We start from the raw sequence: 20185 nt of genomic DNA, 5'->3' as shown, positions 1-20185 counted from the left end.
GGCAGTGCTGGTTCGGCACCGTGGTGCAAATACATGGGTACTAGAACAAAGACTGGGAAGTTTAAACAAGTAAAGCATATGCATATTTTGCAAGTAGAAAAGCCAGTGGTTTTTGAAGGGTGATATTAAAAAAAAAAAAAAACAACAACAACAGTCGTAGAAGCTGAATTTTAAATAAAATCAGGATAACATTTTTTGTTTGCTATAACATATTAGGTTCTGGTATTGCTGGAAAGCAATAACTTTCCTAACTTTCCTTCCAGCTGCAGTGAAGATAAAAGACATATTCCATACTTTTTCTGTATTTCCTGCAATTATCAGTATTATAAGCCAGCACACTAGGAAAGAAAGGTACTTTGTGCGGCACCTAGAAGAAGTTCCAAGGAAACCTTATTCTCTCTCACCTCCAGCTCCACTGACTTGTAGAAGTTCCTGCTTGTTCTACCTTTCAGGTACTTTACCCCTGATTGGTCATTTTATTTCCACCTAAGCCCAAAACTGGTTGGTGCTGCTCCTGTTTTACCTACGGGGAATCCAAGAGCCAGAAAGGGTCATTAACTTTCCCAAGGACCCAGGGTTGAATATAAGTTCCATCTGATTACAAGGTCACCCTTTCCAACCATGCTTTAAAATGGAAATGAATGGGGTGCATAGGTGGGCAGCTCAGTCAGTTAAGCATCTGACTCTTGATTTTGGCTCAGTTCATGATCTCAGAGTTGTGAGATCAGCCTCCCATCAGGCTCTGTGCTGGCCGTGGAGCCTGCCTAAGATTCTCTCTCTCCCTCTGCCCCTCCCCCACTCCCTCTCTTACCAAAAAAAAAAGGGGGGGGGATGAATGAATCATATCTTCAGGAATCCTCAGTTTGGGGACAGGTGGGAAGATAGGAAGGACAGAATTTCTCAATCTGTCTTCAGTTGAAGGCTAACCATTCTAGTAGAGAAAGAAGGGGAGGTCCTCATGCCGTATGTGACTCTGCCCAACCAAACAGAGATCATTCTGCTAGGTGTTTGTCATCCCTTCATCCAGAGCACCATGAGAGTAAGAATTAATCATTGGTTTGGATCTGAGATTCTGTAAATGCATAATGATTTTTAATAATCTTACCTTCTCTAATAGGTCCTACATGCTTTGTAGTAATTATCCAGGATGAAATTAAAATGAATTTAGTCCATTTTCTTCTTAAAATACATGGTTTATGGAATTAGTACAACTGGATTATATCTTTCAAACAAAGGAAATAGTATAATGAACTTTCCTTTAGAGAAATACATCATAAATGTAGAAAGCAAAGAAAGTAACCCAAATAACCATATTATTTTTATTCTTTGTAGTAAAATTATGATCTTTAAGGATTTGCCTATTTGTTTTTTATCTTGCTCTTCCTTTACGTGGTTTCTTTTTATTTCATTTCTTTTTTTTTTTTAAGATTTTATTTATTTATTCAACAGAGATAGAGACAGCCAGCGAGAGAGGGAACACAAGCAGGGGGAGTGGGAGAGGAAGAAGCAGGCTCATAGCAGAAGAGCCTGATGTGGGGCTCGATCCCAGAACGCCGGGATCACGCCCTGAGCAGAAGGCAGATGCTTAACCGCTGTGCCACCCAGACGCCCCTCTTTTTATTTCATTTCTAATACTTACTTGCAGTAGTCATTTTGCATATCATTAGGCTGGAAGATCAAACCCTAATATCTTCCCAGTGCAGAGAGGCATATGGTGGGCAAGGTGCAAGGAAATAGGGAAGAGTTAGAAATAGGTAATACTTGAGAGCTCGTTTTCCCTCTGAAGAAGATATCCATTTCCTTCTTTCCCTCCCTTTCTCACTCCCCCCCCCTTTCTTTATTTCATTTTTCTTTTTTCCTTTTCTTTCTCCCTCCCTTTCTCCCCTGCTCTGGCCTTCAGGCCCCATTTTGCAGCCCCTTTGACAAATACTAGACTATTGAAATCCATCAAATGAAATACAGAGATACATATACATCGAGTTAAAAAAAAGAAAAAGACTCAGGTATTTTCTGATTAGTGATTCATGAGTGTTTGAGGATACAAGAACTTGTTGGAGCAGTGTGCATTAAACACTCAGGTTTCTGACAGAGCACTGATAAATGGATTACTCGCCACTAGGATGTATCTTGCCATCACCTTTAAAGGGCCAAAATAGCACTGATTCACAATGTCATGCCAATACAAATGGCTTTAAAAGAAACATCTGTTCTCAAAATAATTGATAGAAATATTTCTTAAATCAAATTGGAAATGATTACTTAAGCAATTGAGGTAGTTATTTTATTTGGCATTCCCATTCAATAATTTCCAGCACGGCTAAACTAAAGCAGAGGTTGGCTACTGTATTTTCTCCCTACCCAACACCTTTTTGCTTCCTGTTCTATTTAAGTAGATACTTATTTAATAAAAAGAGAGTTCAGGAGTAATGTAGAAATGAATTGAAAGGCTTACTCTATAGAACTTCATATGAAACAAATGATTATCATGCTCTAGTGAAAAAGCCACAAGCTAAAAACAAAACATCAGTAGGATTTCAAAAGTGGCTTACAGTATCTCCGTGTATTAGAATTTACATCCTCAGTCAATCAATCCATCAAAGAAATGTGACTAAATGCCCTTAGTGTGTTAGACACTTCGCTAGGCAGACACCAGGTGCCATAGGGGATTCAAACGTGTTCTTACCCATGGGGAGTTGGCAATCTGGCTAGATAAAATTCAGGATAATAATCATTCTTCTAGCCATTTTAAACAAAACTCAGTGGTTAAGGTATAAAACAAAACAAAACAAAACTGCTTGACAGTTAACGGCTTTTTAGAGCATTCTATGGAATAAGTTGGATTTTTCTTTTCTCTAAGTGTTTAGCGAATCAGTCATCACTTATAGACTAAGCAGAATAAGGTTTTCTTTATTTTTGTGCCTCCTGAGGCTTTGTTTAGGGTCCCTTAAAATTTGTTTAGGACTGAGTTCCAGAATGTAAGAGGGATATTGAAGTGTGGAAACAAGGCTAAGGATACTAAGTAATATGATAGAGATGATTAAAGGGAAACTGGGAGACCTGATCACAAAGGGGGTTTACCCAGATTGAAAAGCAGAAGAAAAGGAGCGAAAAGTATTTTAATATTTTCTTCACATTAAAAAGAAACCATCATGCCATGGGTAGTAGGCATGTATTTTTCTGCATTGCTGAGACTAAGGCAAGAGTATAAATTCTGTTTTAATATGAAAAATCAGAGTGCTCATATGCTGAATCTTCATGACAGTTAAAGTTTTTAAGAGTTAACATGTTGTATGAAAGATATGACTTTTGGGGCGCCTGGGTGGCGCAGTCGTTAAGCGTCTGCCTTCGGCTCAGGGCGTGATCCTGGAGTTCTGGGATCGAGCCCCACATCGGGCTCCTCTGCTAGGAGCCTGCTTCTTCCTCTCCCACTCCCCCTGCTTGTGTTCCCTCTCTCGCTGGCTGTCTCTATCTCTGTCGAATAAATAAATAAAATCTTTAAAAAAAAAAAAAAAAGAAAGAAAGATATGACTTTGGTTCTAGGTTCAATTTTCAATTTGCAAGTAGCCTAATTTTAAGTGATTATTAAAGTAAGCAATATGTGCTTGCAAAAATAATTCAGGCAGTTCAGAGAAGTATGAAAAATTGAACTTCACCTGAACTCCAGCCTCCCAGTGATCCTGTTAACACATGCATATATAATATATATATATTTACCTGCATTTTTGTGTGTATCCATGTGGCGTTATTATGCCAGTCTAGAAACAAATGCAGTTTTATATTCACAGATCTTTTTCAGTGTAAGATTTATTTGTATATCCACCCATTGGAGTATAGCTTAGTTTAGGATCTAGAAAAGCATGAAGATGTTGGAGATAACCCATCAGTGTTCAGTTTAGGCTTTGTAATAAAGGTAAAGGCCAGATTCTATGGTGTCCAGAGAGGCTTCAGATTCAAGGATCAATGCCACCACTCACTCTGTGACCTTGGAGAAGGCAGTTGAGTTGTGTGACTTCACTTTCTTTTTCTGTCAACTGAGAAGATTTGACTCAGTCTTTAGCTCTGAAGTTTATTATCCTAATGCTTTATTTTTAGCAAAAGAGCATATCTTTTCAGTAGCTTATGTTTACAAAAAATTAGCCTTCTTTATGTGTTACATGTCAAAAGCTTTTAACTTAGATAATGAGCTAGTTTTTGTCTTACTAGCAAAAACAAAAAGAAACAAGATTATTTTAAAATTTAGAAATTTACAACTCATTTATTGAGGTTAAAATATTCTGATACCCAGAGAAAAAGTGAAATTTGTTGTTAGAATATTATACAATGTGCATATTCATTACATACAAATATAGTTTTCATTCCATTATGTTCCACAGGCCCCATGACATGCCAGCTTATCTGTTTAGAGTACTTTTCTGTGTGCTCAATTATATATGTAAGGTTTTTAATGAAGAAAAATAAAATAAGGAATATTTAGAAATATAATTATGTAGAGGTCACAACTGTGAAAATTGCTTTTCTCACAATCACTATAACTTGGTTTTATTGCCTAAATTATATAGTAATAAAAATTATTTTTCTACTCCTGGAGTAACCAGTCTTGGTTCTCGGTAAGAATTTGCACTATATTTATCTAAATAGAAAATCGTTCTTTTCTTTTATTATAGTGACTTTTGAAACAGTGGTTTCTAGTACATTTGAAGCCATGAGTTGAAATAGTTCAGATATTGTGAAATGAAAGACAAAAGAAGCTTGCAAATATTCCGTTAGTAAAAATGCTTTCTCCTACTTATCTATGTTAACGGCTATTATTTATTTGAATAACAGCTATGAGTTATAGGAAAGAATATTCTGGGGTCAGAATACCCAGACCATAACAGTGGTACAGGTTATGAGAACTTGGGTGAATCACTCAACTCTTCTGAATCTCAGTTTCTCTTATGGTAAGAACTGCTGACTGACGAGCATAAAACATGTCATAGAAATTCAAGCTACAGTGAATGTTCTAAGTATTTTTGTCTTCTAATATAATGAAAGCACTTGTAAAAATAGTATTCTGAATGAAATACTGAACTAAGAATTCAGCCATTTAATGTTTACCTCTATGGAAGTCAGCAGCATGCAAACAAACAGATCATCTTTGTTGCTCTACTGCATTACTCTGCATGCTCTCATTCAATTTTCAGGAAATAAATAACATCTTTAGAAAGCTCTAATTTCATTTCCCATTCATAATAGAAGATTAAAGAGGGAGAGTTTTGTTGACAGATTACATGGTGTCTTATATTCCACCAGCTAGAATCTAACTGAATGATTTAAATACTTCAAGTACAAGAATATGTAACAATAATAAACTGACTTCCTTTTTGATGGCATTGAGTATGTGTTTGAATACACATAAACACAAAGTGCATCCTTTAAAAGATGAAAATAAGGCTCTGCTTGTTAAATTCTGATATAGGTTTGTTAAAACATAAATGGAACCCAGTTTAGAAAAGATGTCCCAAAAGATGCCACAATTATCCGTGTTGCAAACACATTTCCAGATAATCTGTAGATATTGCTTGATTCTCCATTAATGCATTTGTTTTTGATTCTCTGGTTATATTTCTTACTGAGGGTTTGTAGATAAATTTTTATTGTTCCTTTTAATCCTCTTTGGTGTAAATAAAATACATGTTAGATGTTCTTTAAAAAGAAAAAACCTCCAAAAAAAAAAAAAATCAGTACTATCACATGTCAAAACAGAGGAGGCCAAAATGTAAGGGAAAGTATTATTGGGTTTTATGCTTATTCCGCTAATTAATATTAACCGAGTAAATACTATGGCTTCTACAAAACTTTTGCCAATTTTTTTAAAAGTCAGGAAACATTTAAAAAATAAAAGATGGTTGAAAAATAAGATGCGCGCATTACTGTTTAGAACACACACATACCCACTGAGATTAGTGTGATGTGATTTGTCCTGCAGCTGCTTCAAATTAAGAACAGGTGTGGAAGACAGATTATGCAAATACTCATATTAATGTAATTGTCAAATTGGTGTGTTTACCATTGTGCTTTTAAAGAGTAGACTGTACTCCTATTTTAAATGTAAATTAGCTTCATTCTTGAGAGCAGCTATTGGATAATGAAACTTGGTCCTGGCTTAGAAATGAATAATTTTTAATAGACAGTAACAGTTTTAAAATTTGACATTTTCTCTCTTGGTAAACTGTTTCATACATTTAAAAAATGGCAATTCTATATTATTTTTAGTATGAATATAGTCATGGTGGCTTTGTGAAAGTTTGGGTTGATCCTGGCACTGGGCTACTGTTTTCTGTCTCTTATTGTTATGCATAACGTTCACTGTGATAGCTTTTGCTCTCCTTCCATCTTTTCTAATTCAGAACTCATCTTGGCTGTCCATCTTGGCGGGTCTGAACTCTCAAAATTAGATACTTTGGAGAATTTGCATTATGTTTATTTTAATATCTTACCTCATGGAATCTAGTTACCTTCAATTGTATTTTAATTTTTTTAAGTGTCAAACACTAACTTTGATATTTGAAACCATGTTTTGTGCATACAGCACAGCCTTTTAGTACTAGTGCCCTCATGTATCTGTGTGAGGATTTCGTACTTGCTCAATGTCATAATACAGAATCCTCTGCCCTCAAAATAAACCCTCTGCTTTATCTTGATCCCCAGCTGGCCTCCTCAGCCCTTTAGTGACAGGTGTCGTGGGTGATCATACTGTAATGGGTGGCCAGGCCAATGGGAAGGAAAGCTGAGTATCAACCAGAGATGTTAGAGAAGTCACATTCCTCACTTTCCCATTCTTTTTTAATGCCTCTGTTTCTCTAACAAAAGAGAGATCCTAAAGCATTAAGGATTTAATTTCACTTGGCTAGGATATATTCAGTGTTCGTTGATGTACCTGGTAATGTGTTTATTTACCCTGTCTTATTTCAGAACAGGAAACAGGCTTGCAAAGGTTGAATTACATTATCTAAGGTCACATAGCTGGTCATTTGAGCTGCAACATGAATTCAAGTCAGCCTGATTCCAATTCCTGTACTTTTTACCTTGGTATTAATCACTGATAGCATATGCCTCTTAATTACTGTCCAAAATTCTCTAAATTTTTCATTTTTGGAGAACAAGGTAAAAATAACTGGGATGACAAGGTATTAAATGGGAATGCTGCCATTTCTTGATTGTCTTCGTTGTATAGAATCTAGGTCGACTTGTGGTTGAGATAAAGCTGTGGTTCTCAAGGGGAGGAATAGGGGAATGCATGGAGCCCCCTTCCAAGGAGGAGTCTCCATCAGCACTACTGTTAGAAGATTCTACTGGAGTGATTCTGACTTCCAATATTCCTTTCTGTCCTCTACTGCATCATCTCCACCTGTTGGGAGGCACTGTTGAGAAGGCAGTGGGACTTGATGATGAAGTGAGGTGTTTACCGAACAATGTGTAGAAAAATCATTTGACATTAAGAAGAAAAAAAAAAGTAAGGGGCAGGGCTGACCTCCCTGGCGTTTTTCTTGGCATCGTCAGAGTTTTCTATGTCTGATGGTAAGAGAGTTTCTGTTGGAAAGAGTACTGTTTTTAAATAATTGATCCCCTTCCTTCAGTTTCCTGTCTCACATCACCGTCAGGAGGGGGAAGAGGTTGATAGGGAGCAAATGATAATCAGAGATGCCAACAAGATAAGCTTCTGTGTGTGCAGCTTGCAGTCTCTATTTCTCATTAAAGAGTCTATCATTTATCATTATTGGCAAGAAAAGGAGCTGCCACTGAGACCAACAGCGGATAAAAAGTAGCTGATCCAAGGGCTGCTGCTGCTTCCCCCGCAGGGATCAGAAAAGGAGCTGCCACAACTTCCAGTCCCCGCATAAATTCCTAGGGTGACAGGATTGAAATTGCTCCCCACCAAGGAGTAAAGCACATAGCAAAAGAGATGCTGGTACTCTCTGAATTTGGACAAATGCAAGTATGACTCGGTGTTTTGTTTTTATACATAATAGAGATAGCAGTTGTTCTGCGTACTTCATTCATTGAATGGAGTCCAAATCCAAAAATACATTCTCATGGAAAAGATCACTGAAAGGAAACTAAAGGTCTCGCCCAGTCCACACACTCCAAGGACATCTAGGGTCAGGGCCTCCGTGAAGGCATGATGCCCTACGTAAGCAAGGCAATGAATGCTTCCTTTCGGTCCTGCCACTCACCACTTTTGATGTGTCTGATAAAGTTGATGACAGATGCATTTCAGAAGTACATTAAATAAGGCTGTCTTACTTCTAGTTTGCTGTTTAAAAGTATATCCCTACAAGACCATCAGCTAAAGTGAGATCTACTAACAAAAAATAACTTTATGGACACTTTTTATTGTTTTTGAAGAAAAAGCCCTGAAACAAGTTGAAGGTTACCCAGTGCATCTAATTTATTATTATCTGTTTTATTCCACATATTAAATTAGTGGTTTCACTTATTTTGTAGTAATTTTATTTTTTTCAGATATGGAAATTAGTATACAAAATGCAGTTTTTTACATTAAGCTAGAAAGGTGTTTACATTAAAAAATGTTAAATCTCTACCCTGAATCCCTCCTCTGTCCATCCATTCTTGGATAATGTGTCAAGGTGAAAAATCTAAGATTTATTCTGTGCTCAGTGTCTTGATTTGAAATATTCAGAATACAGACTTACTCAGAAATTGGAAGCTGGTTTAATACATTGTGCCAGCCATCCTGAAAGCCATTTCAATAGACTCTGTACCCTGGCATTTGTTTTAGAAATAATTGCATGCAAATGTAGTTTAACATCTGTACTATGTCTCTTAATCCTAACCAGGCATTTTCCATTAGACGTAGTCTGAAAATCACATTAAGAAAAATATATCATCTGTGAAATTATATTCTGAATGCCCCAAATAGCAAAGAAAGGGGCAATATCCAGTTAAATCTCGTACAAAGCATTCCTTTCTTTTTCTGAACCCCAAATTTTAGAAAGTTCATTTCATTTCTTTAGTGCTGCATTGTAAAATTGAACTGAGATCTTATGTTTTCTCCAAAGTTTTCATTGTAGTTTACCACAAAACTTTCCTGAAGATAAAAATGTACTGGTGTGTCAAATTATTTTCTTTCCTTTTGCTTGGTAATACAAAATTTAATTTATGTTTATACCTTTATGGTGATACAATTCAGACATATTGCATCTTAGTACACTTCATTCTTGCAAGCAGAATTTTCCAAGTGAAATTTTGGTACTGAACTGACTTTAAATATGCTATGATTTATTAGTATATTTAGGGAATTAGGGAAAAATAGTAAGGAATAAGACATATGTAGGGTCCTAGGAAAGCAAATGACTGAAAAGAAGAAGAAGGGGAGTTCCGAGAAACAAAAAGTGATTTCTTGCCATCGTAAAGATTTTAAAGGATCTCTTGTGCCATTCTACGTTGGTCACAGTTAACTTCTTCAGGATGATAGTTAGAGTACTCTAAATATTTCAGAAATGTTTTATGTGTTTAACCCTTCACTGAATCCTCCAAGAGAAAAGGCAGATGGTGTCCACATTTAGTGATGAGAAATTTGGCGTACATAAAGACCACTTGGCTTTACCTGATGCCCTTGAAGATCTGGCCTCTGCTTCTCTTTCTGTTCTCATCCCTGCCACCCTCTCTTTTCTCTGGCCTTGCTGGACCATATGTGTTTCTCTGAATACAGCAGGGGGTCGTTTACCTTTCAGCCTTCACATAGGTTGTTCCTTTGATCTCGAATGCTCCCCTACCTCCACCCACCACATACTCATTTTGTAACTAACAGCTACTCATTATCACCTAGTCTAAAATCCTTTTCTGTCCCTCCTCTATGCTCCCATAGCACCCTGTGCATACATCTGTTATAGCATTTAGTATGTTACTAATCACTAGTAGTTTGTCTTCCCAATTTGACTATAAATTTTTTGGTTTAGGTACTCCCACTTGACTTTGTATCCTGATTCTTAACTTAGTAAGAAGTGAGAGGGATCCCCACCCAAAATTTGGTTCAGATGTCAAAGGTTATAACACCCAAACACCAAGAGAACTTGAGAGAAATTTTATTCTTCACACTGAGAGAAATTTTATTCTTCACACAAGAAAGAGAGTCCTAGGGAGAGCTGATTGGACACAAGCAGGTCTGGGCTGGCTTGGAAAAGTAGAGGAAATGGGTTGGATATTTGTAGGGCCTATGGGATGGGCCGGAGAAAAGATCCCTTGAGCAGGGATTTAAATTTCCCTACAGTGGCCGAAGAGGAGGAGCGTGCACTAGCTTTCTGTGGGGCCACAGGGGAAAGGGAGGTTGAGACTTAGGAAGAAGTCATCAGTGAAAATAAAAAATGGACTGGAACTCTTTATTGTAAGTGACATATAATACATGATCATTAAATCTTTGGTGAATAAAATGTGCACAAACTAGAGTCAGGCATTAGCCTCCATGTCATCAATAGATACATTTTAAGCCCCTACATGTCCTGTACTGATATATAGGACCACAGCTCTGTACCTTCTCATTTCGTAGAGAAAGTTGTTTACTGTGGCATATTCTGACCTTATGGCACCTCCCCTAACTCAAGGTAACATGAGACACATCTGCATTTTCTTTTAACTATGAAGTAAAAAAGTAGAGCAGAAAACAAAGGACTATTATTCTTATGTTTGCGTAAGTGATTTCTGCGTAGCCTCAATATACCCAGTAGAAAAAAAAATCCTATATATAGAATCTGTCCATTTTATCTATTAAATAATTATTGTATATTTAAAATTTTGTCCTTTGCCCTCCAGATGTTCATGAGAAATCCAGCTCCCTATTTTTTTTCCCAGAAGAGCTGAAAATATTTTTCTTGAATGAAGCAAATAAGCATACCACAAGTAAGCAAAAACTACACTAGTCTACCATTATTTTGCAGGAGTAACTCATGGCAGAAGTGTCTGTTGACTGCTGCCTTCATTCCCTCTTAAAACATAATAACTACATCACTTGTAGGAGCACTATGGGCATCTTTTGTTTTTCAGTGACTTTAGGCACATGAAAGCTACTTGATTAACATCCCTGGGGATTCAGGTTGTCTACGTCGTCAGCGAACAGGTGTAGGTCTTATCCCTCTCACAGGCAGCAGCCAGGTCATCTACCCCATCCTTGATCTCAGCCTCACCTGTGCAGACAGCCGGGCTCTGTGGGGGAGAGGTGTCCATATCTTTTCTATTCTTGGCTCCTCTGCTGAGATTTCTAACAAGGGTGCCAATTAGTGCCAGTTATGATGGCAGCTTTCTGAGGTGAATAAGACAGGATTGACAAAAACAGGGTGAAAAATCTGACTTCAACATTGTTATATTCTGTAATTTTTCTTAATTCTTCAGTAGTTTTTCACCGTGAAATGGGGATCAAATCTTATTTTAGGAATTTCAGTGGACTTAATTGATTAATATTAATCAATATTAATACTTTAAAATTTCAAATCCTCCAAATATCTGTAGTATCTAAAGTGAGACAATGGCCACCTACTGAAAAAAGTGTTGACTAAGTAGTAGAATGAAAGAATGAAAAATACCTGTCACACAACTACCCTGAACACAAAAGACAGTGTTTCTCAAAGTATGATCATAGAAGCTCTAAATCACAACCACCATGATGCTTGTTAAAATGCATATTCCTGCACCCAATCCCAGATCTTTTGAATCTGAATCTCTAGGAATGTAGCCTTGAATCTGCGATGATAACAGCTTGTCCAGAGACTCTTTTACATGCTGGAGTTTGAGAGCTTGTACAGTATATATATATACAGGATATATAATGCACGGAAGCCTTAGAAATAAGTAAAAGCATGGCCTTTTGTAAATAATTTCAGCTCCCTGGACTTCCATTTCCCTTCTCTGCAAAGTGATTCCTTAATGGCCGCATCATGTTCTCCTCAATACCATGTGGGTTTTACAGTCTGTGCCATAGAAAAAAAAAGGAAGACCGGCTAACTACTTCCTCAGGATGAAGAATGAAGTCTTAAGGCATGTGCTCAAATTGATTTAGTCCTCCCTGCTTCTCCTCCACTGGTTCCAAACACCACCATCACTTTGACCCACTGAACTTAGGAAATAAACAAAATGTTTTCCAGGCATCAGTTCTCTTTCCTTTACCTCCTCTGTCAGAGCTAGGCAGCTTTGAATCTGATTTTCAAACATGGGCTGGAGAAGGATGAAGCAATTTGAATTTGCTAAGCCAACACAAAAATCCTGGTCCAACCCTGGCCATACTTGTCCTGGGGGCAGTTTCCATCAGATACAATGAATGGCCTCAAAACAGCCTACCAAACCAACAAACTTAACAGTTGGACTGAAAGAAAGGCCGATCAACCATTTAATTTTGTCCTTGTCTTATACCATCTCAAGAGTTGCCATACTTCTTGACTAGTTAAACACTTTTTAAAAAATTTTGTGCCTTTAAAATATACACTGTGTTCCATACAGATACCACTGTACTTCAAATACTACAAGATGCTTAGGTTTAGGGTTTTTATTTTTAAGATTTTATTTATTTTTTTGAGAGAGAGAAAGAGACAGAGAGAGAGAAAGAATGCAAGCATGAGTGGGAGGGGAGGGGCAGAGGGAGAGGGAGAAGCAGCCTCCCCGCTCCATCACAGGACCTTGGGATCATGACCTGAGCTGAAGGCAGACACTTAACCAACTAACCAGATGCTTAGGTTTTAAACATGTTAAAGAAAAGGGCGCCTGGCTGGTTCCCTTAGTGGAGCATGCAACTCTTGATCAGAGTTGTGAGTTCTAGCGCCAAGTCGAGTGTAGACATAACTTAAAAAACAAAGTCTTAAAAAAAAAAAGGCTTTGAAGAAAAACTTGAGCACAGCTTTAGCCAACCTCAAGAAACCAACTATAATTTCAAATATTTTCATTTGTTGTTTCAAAAGATCGACATATGATTCTTGCCTATTTTTCTATGAAACGTATACCTTCAACTTTGCAAAAATTGTATTCTTTCTTAGAAGTGACTTCATTGTGTCTGAATGCAAACACACTCATATTAATTTTTTGCTTTGCTGTTTTAGGTTTCTAAAAAGAAAAATACATCAATTTCATTTTATTTTTATTGACATATAATTGACATACAATAATATATTAATTGCAGATGTACAACATAGTAATTCAACATTTGTATACATTATGAAATGATCACCATAAGTCTAGATAACATCTGTCACCATACAAAGTTATTGCAATATTACTGACTCTACTTCCTATGCTGTACTTAACAACCCCATGGCTCCTCTATTTTACAACTGGAAGTTTGTGCTTCTTAATCCCTTTCATCTATTTCACCCATCTCCCCACCCCTCTGGCAACCACTAGTTTGTTCTCTGTATTTATGAATCTCTTTCTGTTTTCTCTTTTTGTTTGTTTTGTTTTGTTTTTAGATTCACATGTAAGTGAACTTATATGGTACTTGTCTTTGTCTGATTTATTTCTCTTAGCAGAATACCCTGTAGGTCCATACAGGTTGTTATAATTGGCAAGATTTCTTTCTTTTTTTATGGTTGAGTAATATTGCATTTTATATATGTACCACATCTTCATTATCCGTTCATCTGTTGATGGGACTTAGGTTGCCTCCATGTCTTGGCTATCGTAAACAATGCTGCCATGAATATACGGGTACCTGTCTTTTAAAATTAGTATTTTTGTTTTCTTCAGATCCAGAAGTGGAATTGCGGGATGGTGTGGTAGTTTTGTTTTTAACTTTTTGAGGAACCTCCACACTGTTTCCACAGTGGCTGTGCCAGTTTACATTCTCACCAATTGTGCCTGAAAGGTTCCTTTTCTCCACATCCTCGTCGACACTTTTTATTTATTGTCTTATTGCTACTTGCCAGTCTGACAAATATGAGGTGACATCTCATTGTGGTTTTGATGTGCATTTCCCTGATGATGACTGATATTGAACACCTTCTCATGTGTCTGTTTGCCATCTGTATGTCTTCTGTGGAAAAAATATCTGTTCAGGTGGTCTGAATTGGATTGTTTGTTTGTTTAGTGTTGGTTGCATGAGTGCTTTGTATATTTTGGATATTAACTCCTATTGAATACATCAATTGCAAATTACCTCTGTCATTCAGTAGGTTGCCTTTTTGGCTCATTATTTTCTTCTCTGTACAAAAGCTTTTGGCTTAATGTAATCCCAATTGTTTATTTTTGCTTTTGTTGCCCTTGCTGAAGGAGACAGATAAAAAAAAAAAAAAAAGTACTGCAAAGACCAATGTCCAACTGTTTACTGCCTGTGTTTTCTTTTAGGAGTTATATGGTTTCAGGTCTTATGTTTAGACCTTTAATCCACTTTTTTTTTTATAGGCATAAGAAAGTCCAGTTTCTTTTGTTTTTTCTTTCTTTCTTTCTTTCTTTCTTTCTTTCTTTCTTTCTTTCTTTCTTTCTTAGATTAATTGACCATGTAAGTGTTTGTTTCTGGCCTCTCTGCTCCATTCTATTAATCTGTGTCTTTTTTTGTGCCAGTACCATACTGTTAAGATTACTGTAGCTTTGTAGAATGCCTGAAATCTGGATTGTGATACCTCCAGCTTGTTCTTCCTTTTTAAGATTGCTTGGCTATTCAAGATCTTTTGTGGTACCATATACATTTGAGGATGACTTGTTTTAGTTCTGTAAAAAATGCTCTTGATGTTTTGATAGGGACTGCATTGAATCTGTAGATTACTTTGGGTAATATCACTTTAACAATATTAGTTCTTCCAATCCATGAGCATGGTATATCTTTCCATTTATTTATGTCATTTCTTTTATCACAGTTATGTAGTTTTCAGAGTACAGATATTTTACCTCCATAGTTAAAGTATTTTTTATTCATGTGAAACAGGCTTTGATTTGTATCATAAAAGTCTAATGAGAGACTGAAAGCTATTTGTATGCTGATACAGTATCTTGGAAATTTGTGCATACTTTACAGTGTGTAATAATGCATACATAGTAGGACTTTAATAATGTTTTTATTTGAAAAAAATTGAATGTTCTGAAGCAGTAACAAGAGCTAATAAATATTAAGTACATAGTTAATAAACAAACTATATGAGTACCAGCACTATTCTAGATACAAATTAATGTATTTAATCTTGCGATGGTGTTACTTATTATCCCCTGTCTAGAAAGAGGGGCCAAGAAAGGCTAAATATCTTGCTCAAGGTCATACCACTAATAAGTGTTGAGTCAGGATCTGAACCCCGTCAGACTGTTTCCAGAGCTAGTATTTTTATTTTCAACACTAAATGACTTACTTTTTATTGTTTTAACAGAAATTACAATGATCCATATTTAACTGAAGAATGGATTCCTTCTGAAGTTAATATCAAAAGCTCATTCCAGTACACTGTCCTGGTCTTTTCACTGTTAAAAGGTTCTTTGGTGCTTATTTGAAACAGATGCAAACACTTAAAACATCCATTCACATTGTGTTTCCCTGTGATTTGCTAGAATATGTCAGGTTGCCTCCAGGAGACCCATTTCTAAATGACTGTCTGATTTCATTCGCCTTGCTACTCCTTTACAGACTTGCAACTTCATGAATCATGAATCTGTTAAAACATGGTTGATCAGACGTTTTTTAGCCTTTCTTGCCAATATTCTATCACTTCCTCTTGTGGAAAGCTTGAGGACAGCCAGGAGAAGAAGCTGGGTGGGTTTTTCAAAGCATAGTTTCTTCAACCAAGTCTTTTGGCAAGACATGGTGATGGGCTAATGGTAGTGCAAAATTTATTCTCACATACTTTTAACTCCAGGAGTTATTAGTTGGGAATTAAAAGCTTTTGGTTTTCAAGGGGATTTGCTTTCTTCTGTTATTGTTCTTCAGCAAACTTTAAGGGTGTTTTGTTTTGTTTTGTTTTGTTTTGTTTTGTTTTGTTTTGTTTTGTTTTGTTTTAGAGAGAGAGAGACAGTACTGAGGGGGCAGAAGGAGAGGGAGAGAATCCTAAGCAGACTCTGTGCTCAGCACAGAGCCCAACTCAGGGCTCAATCCCATGACCCCAAGATCACGACCTGGGCCAAAATCAAGAGTTGGTTGCTTAACCGACTGAGCCATCCAGGTACCCCAGTAAACTTTAAGTTAGCTTTCCATTTTCACAAATTTTGCTTTTTAACTCTATTTTTATTGCTTGCTCAACTATTTTGATTGTTTTAACTGTATATATTTTACAATTCTGCATGCAAAGTGACAGGGGCAAAAAAATGTCACTGTGAGTCCTCAGTGTGGGACAGTCTGTATCTCTCTTATCCCTAAGTATAGACTAATTTTAATGTGTTTTATTTCTATCTGTGTTAATAAGAGTGATTTGGCATTGTCAGTCAGCAAGTGTTTTGGTTAATCAAAGTTTCTGGTTAATAAAAAATATGGAAAGCAAAAAAATAATGAAAATTGGGGCACCTAGGTGGCTCGTTCAGTTGGACCTCAAACTTGATTTTGGCTCAGGTCATGATCTCAGGGTCCTAGGATCAAGCCCCTCATGAGGCTCTGCACTCAACAGAGAGTCTGCTTTAGATTCTTTCCTCCTTCTCCCTCTGTCCCTCAGCCCCTCCTCCCCCCCCTCTCTAAAATAAATAAATAAATCTTTTAAAAAATACAAAATAATGAACATACACTTTGTACAATGAGAACATATATTTTAATGATTCTGAAGGCCTTTCAGAATCTTGCTTTATATTAAAGTTTATCTCATTGTTTATCAGTTAAAATCGTATTTGGAAAATGTTTGAGAAGGAATTAAAGAAAATATACTTGGATTATACTTAGATTCATTTAAATTATAGTTCTAAGTCATTTGAGCTAAGAATGGAGAACATTCTCTCTCAACGTGAAGCTCCAGGCTACTTTCATCCCAGAGCTCTAATCTGTAGAGAAATGTAGTGAAAATCTCCTTCTTATAATGAAATGCTTCTGATATCCTTAAATAGTCCCTACACCATTTTATTCCATAGCATCTTTTGTGTATTTTTTATCATTGTACTTCTACCTTGTCTGGCAATTTCCTGTTTGTATATTCCTCAAGTGCTGAGACTTAACTCCTCTCTATATCCTCCCTTCTGACCCTGTGATTGGGATGGCAAATCTTTACCATTCCAATATGTTTTGTAGTATACGGGAGATACAAAATACAAAATTTTATTTAATTTGGGTGCTCTTGAAAGAGTTTAAGGTGTTGTTGCTTATTTATGGAGTTTATTTTTTAGTATGAAGTGTAAATAGTGTCATGGCACCTTTGGAGTTCTAGTGATGCTCACTTACTTTTGGTCTTATGTAGATGAGTGTTGATATGAGGATTTTTTTTTTTTTTTGAGAGTCTAGTTCATTGCTACAGTATAGAGTAGCATTTCATTTTTTAGGATGCTTATGACCTTGTTAAATAGCAGTCCAAAAATCGTGTGGCTTGTTTTGATTTTAACCAAAGTTACAGCTGCCTAGCTGTAAAGCAGTCAGTTTCTCTTATTATGACTAGTTCTTCAACTTGTACTGTTTTAAATTGCCTGCAATTAGCATATTTCAACCTTATTTTTAGGTTTAAATTGCAGTGTGAGAGTGTACTCTCCTCTTAGCTAATTAGTGCTATCAAGGAACAGTAGGTTACCTCATTAGTACCATGTGCATTTAATTAAAGAAGAGAAAATTGGAGTTAACCTCATAGTTAATATTTTCACAGAGTGCTACAATGCCAACACCTTCAATTGGAGTCACACCCCTGTGTATCTAATTATGCACTGGTGCCAAATAAGGTTAGCAAGGGTACTACAAGGCTGTTGACAAAATAATTTAGATGAAAACGTGTTTGTTGGATTCTGACAGTAAAATATAACTTGAACGTCCCCCCCCCCCCCTCGTAGTCCTCATCTGCCAGCATCAGGTAACATACTTCTTCGTAGGAAACGTAAGGAAAGGACTATTTTGGAAGCCATTTTTCCTGTTCGAGTTTATGTTGCTCTTATCTTGCAGAAAATGGCATATAGCCACGGAAAGCATATACGATCCGTTTCTTAAACAGAGACCCTGAACTTCAGAGATGTATTTGAAAAGAATTATTTATAAGATGTAATATTTACATGCATCAAACCACTACAAATACTCCCTGACACCCCTACCACATCCCTCCTTGCTTTTCTTCTTTTCTGATATAATTTCCCTTGTGTATCTTATGAATGGGGATCATCCTTTCATATCATACATGAAGTCTAAGGATGTGTTGTCACATGGTCTATTCAAATGCAGTGTAATCCTTTTGCCCTTCAGACAAAATCTTTGAAATGTCTAATGCCACTTAGGTAAAAAATGACATTCCATGTCATTTATCAATAAATAATCACTTTGCTTTTACAGAAAAAAAAATGCAAACTATACAGTTGAGTATATAGAGTTCTCAATACAAGTGGTGCAATTCAACAGGTTTTAACAGAGATTGTAGAGTTTGGCTCCATAGCCTCAAATATATATTTAATGACAATATTTGTGTTATCGTAATGCATGACCAAGGCAGTTTAGCTAAAGAGATTCTTGTGATTATTCTCACATTTCATGACAAGCCAGGATTTATGTTCATTTGTATTGGCTATAGTTGAGTACAAGTCAATAGTTAGCTTTTTGAAAAAGAGGTAATTAAAGTTTTAAGGACAAATACCATCCCATACTCTAAAATCACGGTACCATTTAAATTTATAGGAGTATTCATTAACATTGACCATAATTTTAGCTTAGAAATGGGAAGTGAGATTCCTGAGTCAAGATCATGGTAGACCATGAAATTTTTTGGTTAGTGGTTAATTCATTATGTTCAAATATTCAACTTTGCATCTGCCAAGTTATTTTTATTTTTTAAATCTATACTGTTAGTAACTGTGACACAAAGATGGAATAGTCTCATCTATGTTCACCTACCAAGATAATAATCCAAAAATATTTTTTAAATAATAATGTACATTATTAGAGTAAGCCTTAAGATTGAGGGGGAAAGAAGCCAACTCCTGATTCTCTTTGTTTAATCTAGGAATTGCTTCCAGAAACAAAATTATGTGTCTGTGGCCACTCTTCTGGTGATGGGCATCCTCACAACACATTTGCAGTAAGTTACACTGGGCAATTAGAAATTCAGCTACTAAGCACAAAGCCATAGACTCAATACCACAAAGTACATTATCTGTGATTTTCTATTAGCCACTCCCTTTCATTGATGCAGATAATCAGAGATGATTAATGTTAAGATACCAATGTAATTAGTGGGTTTTCTGTTACTTCTTGTATTCTCTCCTCAGTTATATTTCATCATCTATACACTTTACTGTTCCTGTGAGTTGATGGTGTTAAAAATTACCTGAAATATATAAAGGCATATGGTTGACACCACTACACTTTTCTCGAACCTTTAGAAATCATATGATGAGATAGTGTTGACATGCAAAAAATAGAGATTATGACTAGATACAATACATATTTATATATTTTACGTGAAAGTTGCTATTCCAAGTCTTCAAGTTACCATATAAATATGCCAAGGCCTTTTTTTTTAAACATATTCTGTCACTAGAGTATAATTTGTCTCTTTAGACTATAATATTAAATGAAAATTGCTTTCGTGACCCAATTCACATACCAGTTAGCCTTGGAAATGAATAACAATCCTGAAGTGGCCATTCAAGAATTTTTAAATAGAGCAACTTCATGTTTCCATTTAGCATGGTGCTACCTGTATTCCTAAGGAATCTCTAAATATGTAAGTCATATATTTTCATATGTAGAATTTTTGCTTATTTCCTTAATAATTGAGGTACTTACTTAGTTTCCATGGACTAGAGTACTCCTAAATTGGCTCACCCAAATGTATTTTTTAAGACACTGTACATAATATTTCCTAATTTATAATTGATAGAACACATCACAGTTAAGACTTTTATAAATAAATAGTGTCTTCCTGAATAAAGAAGAAATTTCTAGTTTCATACCTTGTTTTTTTTTTAAAGAAGACTTTTCTCAATAAAAATAGTGTCAAATTAATATGGAATGGTATTCTTTGTGGAAAATATATAAAGCATTTTTAAAAATGTGTAATGCAAAACAAAAATAGTGGAAACAACATAATATATACTATTTTATGGAAATAGTGAATGCAGAGGA

At 36.0% G+C, this 20185-nt stretch overlaps 1 protein-coding gene across 8 annotated transcripts in view; it reads left to right on the top strand.

Annotated features, from left to right (window-relative positions):
* Positions 1 to 20185, top strand: part of FOXP2 (forkhead box P2) — a 543555-nt gene that overhangs the window by 403459 nt on the left and 119911 nt on the right. For 6 of the 8 annotated variants that reach the window (XM_087860884.1, XM_087860886.1, XM_087860881.1 and 3 more), the window contains one exon: positions 19062 to 19136. The exons of the other annotated variants lie outside the window; for them this stretch is intronic. In XM_087860884.1, coding sequence (XP_087717010.1) covers positions 19062 to 19136 — 75 coding nt within the window. The remainder of the gene's footprint in view (positions 1 to 19061; positions 19137 to 20185) is intronic. 8 annotated transcript variants of the gene reach the window in all.

This window comes from Ursus americanus, chromosome 3, assembly GCF_024610735.1.
Source record: "Ursus americanus isolate L20-20 chromosome 3, mUrsAme1.1.p, whole genome shotgun sequence".
NCBI lineage: Eukaryota > Metazoa > Chordata > Mammalia > Carnivora > Ursidae > Ursus > Ursus americanus.
This window is presented reverse-complemented; position numbering and strand designations above follow the sequence as displayed.